At 36.1% G+C, this 12,767-nt stretch overlaps 1 protein-coding gene across 2 annotated transcripts in view; it reads left to right on the top strand.

The window, feature by feature from the left end:
• LOC129763284 (uncharacterized) overlaps window positions 1–12,425 on the top strand; it is a 356,409-nt gene extending 343,984 nt beyond the window's left edge. For both annotated transcript variants that reach the window (XM_055762194.1, XM_055762185.1), the window contains one exon: window positions 937–12,425. In XM_055762194.1, the coding sequence (XP_055618169.1) occupies window positions 937–1,073 (137 nt within the window). In that variant the 3' untranslated portion in view covers window positions 1,074–12,425. The remainder of the gene's footprint in view (window positions 1–936) is intronic.
• Window positions 12,426–12,767: the final 342 nt, after the last annotated feature.

Below are 12,767 nucleotides of genomic sequence, written 5' to 3'. Positions count from 1 at the left end.
GAGAATTGTGTCTGAAAATAATATGATATTATAATGATGACTTTTGGTAGAAGTACTAGGAATTTTACAGTAAAAGGTAGTTTTAGAGGGTTGATTAGAAGATCAATCAATGAACATTTCTGCGATTGGACGTGTACTTAGTAAGAAAACGTGAATGTTTGATGGTATTGATAACAAAAAAATATATAAGTAATTAGGCAAATAAATAAATAAATAAATTCATAAAGTTAATGAAATATTTATTAATTCTGCTTCAAATCGGAATGAGGGTTGAGTACAGTCCAAAAGTCTAGAGACAAGCTCAGATGAAAAATGGAGACTGATTCATCTTCAAAAAAATCACAAACACGCAATGACCCTTCCAGCTAGCTGGCGATTCATCGCAAATCTGCTGAACAAGGATTCGTGAACGAGGGTAATCCAGTTTTTTTCTCCATGGTCACAACCAAAAAAAAAGAAAGCAAAGCATAAAGGGAGCTAAAATAGATGTCCGACTTCGAATGAACCGATCAACATTCAACGATTTGATTAAGTTGATTTTCAATATTTGCAGGAGAGCACACAATCGATGGAAAGAAAAGAAGCAGCGGTGAAAAAAAAGGATGGAAAATCCGGAAAAGCCGGGGATATTATATTCCTAGAACGTTCCGTTTGTCCCTCTAGTTGAAAGGGGAAAATAAAAGAGGTAGTCAAGCAAGACATTAGCCTTGGAGAAGTGTTTTCATGGGAAAAAAAGATTAGTTCTGGGGAACGAACAAACGAAAGTCAAAGGGTCGAGTACATGCTGTTGTTCAATGGAGGAGAAATTTGGAGCCAAAATGATGCTCGGAGTGAACTAAAGGCATTTAATGAGGATAATTTGTGATTTGAATTGTAATCTAGAATAGTTTCAATATATGACACTTATTTTTGTTTTCGTTTTTTTTCTTTTTACAGTAACTCTCACCGGTTCCAGCTCTAGCGGTAGGAGTCCATCAACCATGGTTCTGGTGGTTTGCCTGTTGCTTCTGAGCTTGCAGACCAGTCATCGATTAGCGGAGTACAAAGGAGCGCTGCCGGTGGAACGAAGATAGTCAGCTTAAACTTCTGAAACAGTGGCGACAGTCGACGCTCTATCGATGAAATAACCGTAACGATAATTGAAAAATGCCCTTCTCTTACCCCATCCGAGTCAACCAACCAGCCAACAGCCTCCACGGTCCCCAGTGGCTGATATGGGTTCTCATTCAAACTCAAACATTCGCAGAAGGACAAAGTCCTCCGGGCAATCTGTATGCAGTGGTTGGTTTTGGCAAACTGAATCGGGGGTGAGGTGAAGGCATCGTGTGACGAACGAAGAGTCTGTGTAATGATATTTTATATATTTAGAGCACATGTATTTAGTGAGAGGACGAACGAACGGAACACAGCACACGTGACAGAGGAAGTGCACGGAAATTGGAAGCAGAATGAGCTAAATTAAATTTAATTCCTTGAAGTTATTCTTTTTTTGTTTGGTTCCCCATTTATTGCATTAGAGCAGAAAAAGAGCCGTTGGGGGGAAACGATAGTTGTAGCAATTTAGGCGATGGTCATGGCGAACAGCGATAGATGATGCTGATGATGAAATCCCGTGAGATATAGGGACGGTACGGGATAGTGGAGCATACAGGACATGATAAAATTTAATTTTAATTTGACGACAGCGAAGTAAAGTGTGATAGAAAACGTGAATGCAAATAATAGTTTGAAACTGGGAAATATCCACAGTTTCAGCAAGACAAGTGCTCTAGGCAAATGAAAGCTGGCGATGTGTGGATGTGAGATAGTGCGATAAGAATGAGGGACCGTTGAATATGTGCGAATAAGTAGTGAAATGAACATATTATTGCATCCAGTAACCGTTAATGTAAATGTTGGATGATTAAATTAGGGGCATCCCTTTTCCAGCGCTAGTGAAAAAGGGTTGGGGATGGAAATGGTGAAAATTCATCCATATACGCGCGTATTAACAGAGGCAAATTTGACAATCTGTTTGATGATGATTTATGCTCGGGGAGTTTGCAAACTCTCGGATAACCAAAATTTGGCCAAAGCCATTATAATAGGATTGTATCGATTATAATGGATAAAGATGTATGAGCAGATTGGCAACATAATACAGAAAAACAAGCTTTTCGTGCATTGGAGTGGGAAAAACATGATGCTAGAAGTCGAAATCAAATTTTTTTTTTTTTTTTTTTTTTTATCTGTATTATAGTGACTTTCAACTCATTTGGCTGGTTCGTCACTTTTACTTCCATTTTTGGAAGAATGTCGGGAGTGAGAATTGAACTCGTGACCTTTAGCGTGAGAGGCATGGATGTTACCACTACGCCAGATCGCCTCCCTCGAAATCAAATGAAATTCAGTTGTGGGACAATACACCCAGGTTTTTTTACGCGGTTTTTTTTTACGAGGTTTTTTTACGCGGATTTTCCAATTAACGCTGTTTTTACGCGGATTTTCCAATAAACGTGGTTTTTTTACGCGGATTTTCCAATTGACGCTGTTTTTTTACGCGGTTTTTTACGAGGTACGTATCCCCCGCGTAAAAAAAACCTGGGTGTAATCTTACTGTGCGAGGATGAATAATCCTCGTCCTGCATTGGTGAAATCCGTCATCTCCGGTGAAGGTAACGAAGTAATCAACGAATTAACGAACCAATATTATCATGAAAGCGATATAGCACTTTTACATAAAAATTCTCCAGTCACCTAGAATCGGAGATCACGAGTCAAAACCATTTTTTTTCACCATTTCTTCATTTCTGCTGCTTCTAAAATCATCCTGCCACTCTTCTGAAGGTTTGGTTTCACCTATATTGCCATCCACAAAAAATATGTTTTCTTGCTGCACTTGGAATATTACTTCAATATTTTGCTTAACCAAGGACTTCTAAAGGTATCTGGGAATACTCAATTATTTCAGAGCCGCTAAAATGTACAATTTTTATGAAGAAACACCGCGATTTGATAGCGCCGGCAGAATATTATGTTCAAATTCGTTGAAAATGCAACAAGTTGATAAGTTTTTCACTGGAAACCTATTATGCGGGGTCTACTGTGTAAGATCATGCAATTTTTTTCAATAAAATAAACTATGTATTTGATGAAAAACTCAAATTTTCAATTTTTCCTTTATACAGCCATTTTCTGCCAAACCGATATAATGGTTCTCAGATTTACATGAAAAGTGATAGTTTTGTTCTTTATCGCAAAATATTAGGCCCGTATTTTCTTTATGAAATCATCATCATCATTTCCAATTCAGGGTGGACCGAAAAATCATGTTTCCGCTTTTTCTAAAAACTGACTTTTTTTAAAAAAAAATCATAGATTTCGAACTACTGAATCTGTTCAGATGATCCGCATATAAAATTGAAGCCAATAGCTAGCCTTTTATTAAAATATATTGAACATGCAAAAAAAAGGATCCTATTTTCGTAATTATTGATGTAGTCATTTTTTATTGTTTACATGGCTTTGGACTAGAGAGCGCTATATATTTTTATATTTTTTCCTGAAAGTTGAGGATTTGAGGATTGTTTACATAACATATCTCGATATTAGAGATGCTATTTTTCCGTGTCTGAGATATGATTTTTCAAAATTAATCGGTGGTCCGAAAAATCATTTTTCTCCTTCTATTCAAAAATGACTTTTTTCAGAAATTCATAACTACTGAATCGATTTAGATAATCTACATATTAAATTTAAGCCAATTAGCTAAATATAAGCTTCTTCTACAAAGTATCATACTTGCGGGATGATAAGATTCTAGTTGCATAGGTCTAGTCTATTCACATAGGAATATTGAACGAAAACTTGAAACATGTTGAATTTGCAAAATAATAACTCAAAAACGATAAATAATACCTCTCTGGGTTTGAATATATTATGTAAAAATTCCTCAGCATTCCAGAAAAAAAATATAGCGCCCTCTATCTTTAACCGAGAAAACTTTGGAAAACTAACACAATGAATAATTACAACAACGAAAATTCCAATTTTACGCAAATGTAATATTTTTTCAAAGAAATTCAATTTGATATGTCGAACATCTGAATTGGTCCAGTAATTTAAAAGTTATGATTGTTTGTAGTTGAAAAAGGGGGAAAAGTTGTTATGTCCAACCTTCGGTTAACTTTGAAAATCCTAACTTATAAACGAAAAAAATAGCATCTTTGATATCGATATATGTTATGTAATAAATCCTCAGCTTTCAAAAATGAATATAAAAAAATATGGCGCCCTCTAGTCCGGAGCCATGAAACCAATAAAAAACGACTGCAATCAATGATTAAGAAAATTAAATACATTTTTTGCAAGTTCGATATGTCGATCATCTAAATCGGTTCAGTGGTTCAATAGTTATGAATTTTTGCAAAAAGTCATTTTTGGGAAAAATTGAAAAAAAAATTCGAATCGCCCTAAAATAGAAATGGCATTCTAATAAAAAAAATTATAGGAGGTTGTGTTCAAGACACGACCGCATTGTTGACGTAGAACTGCGCTATAGTTTAATTCAAGTCACTTGTTTATAACTGCGGATATTATTTTAAAATGCTATGAAAATTTTGAAATAACCATTCTACCGGTTTGGTCGCCCTGAAATGTTTTTGTTTGTAGAATCATTTGACGATAATTGTTTGATGAATAATTATTGTGCTCGCAGAACAATACATGTTCGAGATAAGCGCAGCTGTCATCCTTGATGGAGAAAGTTTTGCTACTGGCAAGCGAAAATCACATACAACATTTCAGAACGACATTTACTTTCTTGGTGACTAAATAAACGAAATAAACTCTATCTCGTTAATCTAGTTGAAGGCAGTTTTGCGACTGGCACGCGAATCCAAATAACTTATAACATTCCAGTACGACATTCAAGGTGCTTAGTGTTCCCCAAATGATTTTTTGGTGCACAACCTTAATGCCTGCTCCGCTATAACGTCAGTTTAATGCATTGATGCAATGTCAAAGGCACCAATGAAGCCCTTATGATGACGAAAAACAAACAATGTTAACTGCTTGGAAAAAGACTGAATTATGCCACACAGCTTGTACTCTGCTGTAACACCCATCGATGCGAATTCGCTGATGAGTTTATCAAGAGCGACCGCCTTCATCACCAGCGGGGGGAGCTGTATTTTGGTTGCTGCCTTGGTAAAGGCGTTTACATTCTCGACCGACGCGCCGAAGTCGCCTACTTCGCTGTTGTTCGATGCGGTGTCACACTCGCGAAGTCTCGCTTCAGTGCGAGCGCTTTTCACTGCACCAACATCGCGTGCATCATTAGATGACGCATGCCTCGAAATTTTATTGCCCTGGCAATGCGCTCGTTTTTTTTGCAGGACTCGATCTGCAAAAAGAGGACTGCCTTCCTCTTCTTCTTGCTCATCACACACTACACGAAGTGTTTAGTTCATGACGCGGAAAGAAAAACACACGATACGAATAATGCGAAAAACAGAAAAACCAAACGATGATATCCAAGTTGGATTACCACTGGTGGGGTCCAATCTTAGATCGAAACGCAGCGAAAGCAAAGTGAACTGGATTGCTCAACAGTCCGATGCCGAATGAAAGTTTGCCTTTCTTTCTTTCTTTGTTTTTAAGAGGCTTTAAACTTTGAAGTTCATTCGCCTCTACATTTGCCTCAGCGAGATCCACTGTTTATACTTTAGGCAAATATTCCCCTCCAGTGTTCTTCTTTTTCTTTGTTCACGGAGACTGTTAAAGACTTTCCCCTCCGCTGCTCGTCGATAAGTTGCTCGTTATTGACAGCTCTGTTCGGGAAAGCACACAAATGGACAGAACGAATGTATGGGAAAATGGAAACGCTTAAAGTTTTCATGTATTTTAACCATTTACAAACCAGGAGATTCTAATGTATAGCATATTAATCAAATCTTAGGGAATTTCCGATTCGTTTGGTGTGTAAATGACTGAAATCCGTTCGCGGCAAAAATAGTTATTAACGTTAACTTTATTTCATAAAAACGAGACTTGTTTTCTGATTTGGCACCCTTAATGAAAGACGTAGTTCTACGTCAAAATTGAAAACATAAGGGCGTAATGTTTTGCGATAAAGAACAAAATTACCACTTTTGGCGAAAATCTGAGAGCCACTATATCGGTTTGGCATGGAATGGCTACACTAGAAATAATGTTCGGATTTTGCATAACCAAAGGCGCAATACAGTGAATTCACAAGGCAGCGACAGAGATGCCAACCTTTTTGATTTTTCAGGATTTCCCAGACTTTTTGGCAGGGCTTTTCCCTGATATCCTGACAAATACTGATTTTTTTCCTATTTTTCGAACTTTTTACTATATCAGAAATAAATTGTCCATGATGAATATACTGGGATCCTTGCCAAAGTTTTGTTGGTTGGAAATGAGAACTGTCATAATTGAGAGATAACATTCGTCGCAAATAGTCAGATTTGTGGAGGGATAACACTTGGATTTTGCACTACGATAATGCATCATAGATCGATCATTGTGAACGAATTTTCGACCAAAAATTGATTGTGCTTGAACAAGCACTGAACTCTCCAGATATTGCTCCGTTTGATCTTTTCCTATTTCCAAAACTCAAATTACCAATTCGTGGTACCCGTGACTGCATTGAACTGCATAAAAACGAATTCGCTACGTGAGCTGAAGGAAATTCCTGAATACAAAAAAATATCGTGCAAAAAAATTGAAAAGCTCTCCGGTCCACATTTGAATATTGCCTTATGTGGCCGTATACTGTTTGTCTATTTGACACTTTTTGACGTAGAACTAAGTCTTTCATTAAGGGTGCCAAATCAGAAAACAGGTCACGTTTTTATGAAATAAAGTTAATGTTAATAACTATTTTTGCTGCGAACGGATTTAGACGATTTACATACCAAATCAATCGGATTGTTTTGTATGTTATATATTACAATCCCCTGATGTGTAAACGGTTTAAATTGATGAAAACTAGAAGCATTTCCATTTTACCATACATTGGTTCTGCTCATTTGTGAGCTTCCTTACCCATTCCGTCAATAACGAGCACCTTATCGGCGATCAACGAAGGGGAATGATTCAAAGGTATCGTGAAAAAAGTAAAGAAGAAGAAGAAGTGAAACGAAGGGGAATATTTGCCTGGAGCATAAATATTGGATCTCGCTGAGGCAAACTTTCAGCATTATTCTAGATACGAAGCAATAAACATCGCTTGTTCTTCCTTGTCTTGCGTCATCCCATGTCTTCGTTTCGGATTGAGCTGTGGATGCGACCAAATTACTTACTCGCTGATGTCTCTGGCATTTCAATCATTACATCAAACTGGCGCTATTCCATTACAGTTCTGAACTACACAATTGTGTGGGGAATCGTCAAATCAAATAATATCCGAAGTTATTAACAAGCGAATTGAACAAAATAACAGCGTAGTTATACGTCAAAAAAGTGGCCGTGTCTTGAACACAACCTCCTATATTTTTACAGATAAAGATGGTTTCAACTTGATACAAACATCATTTTGTTTGTCACTCTTCAATAATCAACAGTGACAAACAATGTCAAACATCGAAGATGGAATAGGTTTGACGAATACAGGGAAACTTCGATATAACGTACCCTCGTTTTAACGTACCCTCCATATAATGTCATTCGATATAACGTACACATTTTTAATGGACGAATCCGGATCATTTCGGACTGCGGTGAAACGTTGTGGTTGGAAAAACATTGGTCGTTTGAGCATCTTTGCATACTTGGAATATCCAAAGAAATAGACTGTTTTTTTGGAAAGGTCCAAAGTTTTTTTTTCTTAATTTTTTACAAAATTTTCTTATTCCAAAACTATAATACTTACAAAATTTTGGTCGAAAAATTAAATGTAGAAAATTGTTTAAATTTTCATGTAAAAAATGCATAAATAAATTTATTTAAAAAAATATTTTAAAGAACGAAATTAATTTTTCTCAAAAGCGTATGTTTTTAAAATTCTCATAAAAATTACCAAAAGCTTGAATAATTTCCTACATTTCATTATCTAACCAAAATTTTGTTTATAGTTTTTGAGTTGTTTTTTTTTTAATTTGAAGTTATTTTTGTTTTTTTAGAAAAAAATTAAAAACTTAAGAACTTTAAGACCTACAAAATTGTAGTCATAGAATGAAATAGAGGAAATAATTTAATCTTTAAAAAAATTATAAAAATTTCACTGAAAAAAAATTGTTTTTGAAATTTAAATTCATTTTTCTCAAAAATATATTCGGAATTCGGAAATGAAAATTATATGAATAGTTCATACAACTACCAACAACACTCCCATACCTTCAATCAATAGTAGGAAGGGAAACATCATGAGAAAGGTTGGCTCACTTTCTAGTTAGATTTTGTCATCACTTTTTGCTAACTCTACCCAAACAGTATCACAATAAAGTAGTATGAGCTATGTTTCGAAGTTCTTTAGTATGCTTCTATATAACGTGAAACTCGATACAACGTACAATTTTGAAAGTTAAATGTACGTTATATCGAAATTGCACCGTAGATCGTAAATAAATTGCAGGCATTCAATAAATGAAATTTTAGTGTTTTGTGTCCAACATATTTGATTAGTACACGTTGGTCATATTTTATTTGTCAAAAAGTGTCAAACAGTTCACTTCAGTCAAACCGTGTATGAGCATCCTTACTCTTTTCTTTCGTTTATCATCTATCTAAGATGAAGTGTCGACTATTATTGCAGTTCACTGAATTATTTCAATCATATGTTGAAGGATTATGTTAGAAATCATCGATGCATTTTTTCCTCATGAAATTTTCCAAGTCAGTCGAATCCGGAACAAAACGGAATCGACTCTGATGAAGGAGGCGATTCCGGAGAAGCAGTTAGTTCAGTAGGAGCAATTGATTCCAGTCATTCCTATTCCTATTGTCGTATTATTGTACTTTAGTGGAGTTGTCTTGAATTTTCTATACAAATGGTTCAGTGCTACGTGTTTTAAGTACTCCAATAACATAAAGTAAAAAATTTCATTCAAATTTTACCAGTTTTTACCTCCCTAAATCACATTGTCACTGTTCATACGACATCGCGGATCTTGATATGTCAAATTTCGAATATGATATAATATGGCTCCAATATCGATCTAATATGATATTTTGTTGAACGATTTTCCACAGCATGAAACACAATTTTTCCCAGTACTATATTGATTCAATTTATATGTTCATGCGACTTCAAACTGCATCAGCATGATATCTTATTCTTGAATGGCGTTAACGTTCCCTGTGGAACTTTTGCCGTCTCAACGTATGCATTAACTAGTGTCATTTATTAATACTTAGTTGAGATTTCTTAAGCCAAATAACACGCCTTGAATGTATTCCGAGGGGCAAGCTCTAGAATACGCGTGACCACAGTGCAAGTCGAAGGAAATTTCTTTGACGAAAAATCCCCCGGCCAGAACGGGAATCGAACCCGAACACCCGGCATGATAATGTGAGACGCTAAAAAACCAAAAAATCGGCGATTCAGCCTCAAATGTGCGAGAATCAAACTCAAAGATTACGAAGAAAACGATTGCTCAAAATCATGTTAACGAACCTGCTAGTATTGGCTTTGAAAACAATCATGCTAATTTGTATCATACCATTAAGCAATCAATTACGCGGGATGTTGGTTTTTAAAGGTAGATGAGTTTCTATGATGAGTTCACATACAACTTTGTACCTTTTACATTTCATTACATGGAGAAATGACCAATTCAGATTAATGCAGCGCTGTTATATGTAATTGTCAGAGACAATCTTTTTTTTTAAGAACAGTTGAACGAGACGGACTCATGCATTTTTGTAAATTCTGAGCGGAGTTGTAGAAAGGGTTCTCTCAGATGCCGGGAGATGTCATTTGACGGCAGATATATGGACAGATAGAGGAAATCATCAAAACTATCTAGGTGCTACGGCACACCATCTAGAAGTAACTGACATAAAAGCAGTTGTCCTCACTGCCTGCCCCATCGATTGAGAACTTAGGATTCGAACTAGCGGCAGCTACTGAGGGACGCAATCCACTGCAACCAGTGGCTCATATGATCACTGAACTGGGGAGGGGGAGGGGGATGTAAACATCTTCTCTCTCAGGGAAGATAATCCTTATGTTGAAAAGTCTATGAAAACTATGATGGAATGCAAAGATACCAGTAGTTAAATTGGTAGAAATGCTTTTTCAACTAATTCGTTCAATTAATTGATTCTATGAAGATTCAACACAAATGCTCTGGCCATAGTCTTTTTTCTGGATATTGATGGTTTTCAAATCTTTATGAAGAGAAAACAAAATAAAATAATTTCGGTGTTTGAATTGAAATAATATTTTTTCAATTCTAAAATGACACTCATATGGGCAAGTATATCAATTAAAAACACGACATTTGACATGTTAAAAATCGGATCAACAAAGATCGATTCTTTGGTACCGATTAAATCAGGGAATCGATCCCTAAGCCGTTTAAAAATTCGATTCGAGAAGATCGAACTTATTCTAAAGATCGCCAATCCTACTCCGTATCCATCTGGCATGAAGCTCTTTCATATGTGAATGCTCATGTTAAATATTTCCTACAAAATCGCTCGAGATGTTTAGTTGGCGCTATAATGGAATCTATGTCTCAGTACAGCAATTTTTTTCAGACAGTGTAATACATCATAATACTCGTATATATCAATCAATATCTAGGCCCAGTAAAATAGATAAGAATAATTTTATAAGGCCGTGAATTTCGTAAATTTTTACCAGTAAATTGAGAAAGGAAATAATAATAAGCCGAAGTCCGAGTGAATGAAAAACTGTCTCGTGTTGGAATCCCCGAATGAACAGCAGGATAAGTATTGAGGAATGAGATTTACAATATTAAGAAAATAATGCTGGCTGATACGGCCATTGTAGCATTTGTCATGCAACGCATATTAGGCTTGTATTTCTGTTTCCCTTTCATGTTATCAGCTGGGAATGGAATAAGCTTTTCAATTGAAACCGATCGGGGATGAGTATCGTGTACTGAACATCAAACACCGAACGGCACAACCAATCCCCCGAAGGACAATATAATTCAATAAAAATAAAACTCAAAACTTAATTAAACCCATCCGAGCGGTAAACTCGGAAAGAGGAATCATCGAGCGTTCGATTGAGGTGCAATGAGTGTTTCCATTCCATCCCGAGCGGTCCTAGAAGAGTATCGGGGCTAGGCAATGTGATCAGATGTGACAGCGTTTGAGTAATTTTATATGAAAATCGATTCAAACGGAAAATTATCGACCCCATCTGATGGCATCACACGCGGGGAAAGGGTGTGGAAAACAGATTACATTCCATTGAATACATGGTGTGCCATTTTTTAATGACGCCGCGCAAACTGACTGAACCATCCATCAATCGATCAAACAGATTGTTCAAAAGCTCGTTAACGGAATTGGATAAACATAAATGGATCAGTTTTTAATTTTTGTAAATATCCTACTGCTGAACTATTTAATTAACATTTTAATATGTATTCTTCACCAAAGAGCGCACCCGAAAATACACTTGAATAATTTTAATCATCAGCTGAAAGTCTTCACCAGCAGCTTCTCTTTTCCTTTACAACTCGGTGGCAAATATCGGAGCAGCAAAAAGCGCCTATCGTTAGACTAGCTGAACGGCAGATGCGATCCACATTTAGTGCTTGCTGCACTACCAAGCCAAATAGTCCACAAACTCTCGAATTTCCATTTTATTGTCTGCTATATTTTCCTTAATTCTTTTTTTATTATCGGTAACAATGTGCAGTGAAAGGTAAACACGAAAACGATGAAAACACATTAAGCTAAACAAAAAAAAAACATTTCCATAGGCAACAGAATCCTTATGAAGTTAAGAAAATAAATCCAAAACAAGACTAAACGATGTTTGTTGATGTAACATAACTGAGCATGCGTTCGGACATGGAAAACACACATGGAAAAAAGATGAATAACCGGAAGCGGAATAATGCGAAACAAAATTTATTTGAATATAAATAGGGCGGCTTTTGTAAAAAGTGAAAGAAGTGGGGAAGATTGCGATAACAGAAACCAAAAAAAAAACGCAGAAAAAATACGTTAGATCTTATATAGGTAGAATAATGATAGGTGTAAAAATCAAAAACAAGAAGGGTTAATCAGCGCGTATTCTGCAGCTAGAAGGTGAACTGTTTACGATTGGCGGAACAAGTTATTTGGTTCTGAATAACGAAAGTACGCGAGAAGCTTGAAGCTAAGGTTGACATTACAACATAAGGTGAATCAAAGTGTTGGGAATTGCAGCACGGGGAAATGACACGAAATCTGTTCTGTAATAAAAGTGGTAATACAATGGAGTAAATAAAGCCGATATATTTATGAAAAACGTGTTGTTATTTTCTATAGATAGTGAAGTGTTATGAATTTTAGTGTTTCGTGCAACGGGTTTGTTTGATTCTCTTACAAATTGTGAAACACCTTTTTAAAGCGACCGTTTTGAAATATTGTATTGGAAGAGAATGCGTTAGCGTAGCACCGCTTTTGGAGTCTCTTCCAGAGTATTTGGTAAGTGTGAATTCAGTTTCCGTCCAGGATTTGTTTCATTGGCAAGAGTTGCTCCAAATTATGAAGTGCTTCGTAGGATGATCTACAAAACATTGATTGTTCCATGCGTTTGCAAATGACCCATTCCATGAGGTTTTGCACCA

The sequence above is a fragment of the Toxorhynchites rutilus genome, chromosome 1, assembly GCF_029784135.1.
Source record: "Toxorhynchites rutilus septentrionalis strain SRP chromosome 1, ASM2978413v1, whole genome shotgun sequence".
Lineage (NCBI taxonomy): Eukaryota > Metazoa > Arthropoda > Insecta > Diptera > Culicidae > Toxorhynchites > Toxorhynchites rutilus.
This window is presented reverse-complemented; position numbering and strand designations above follow the sequence as displayed.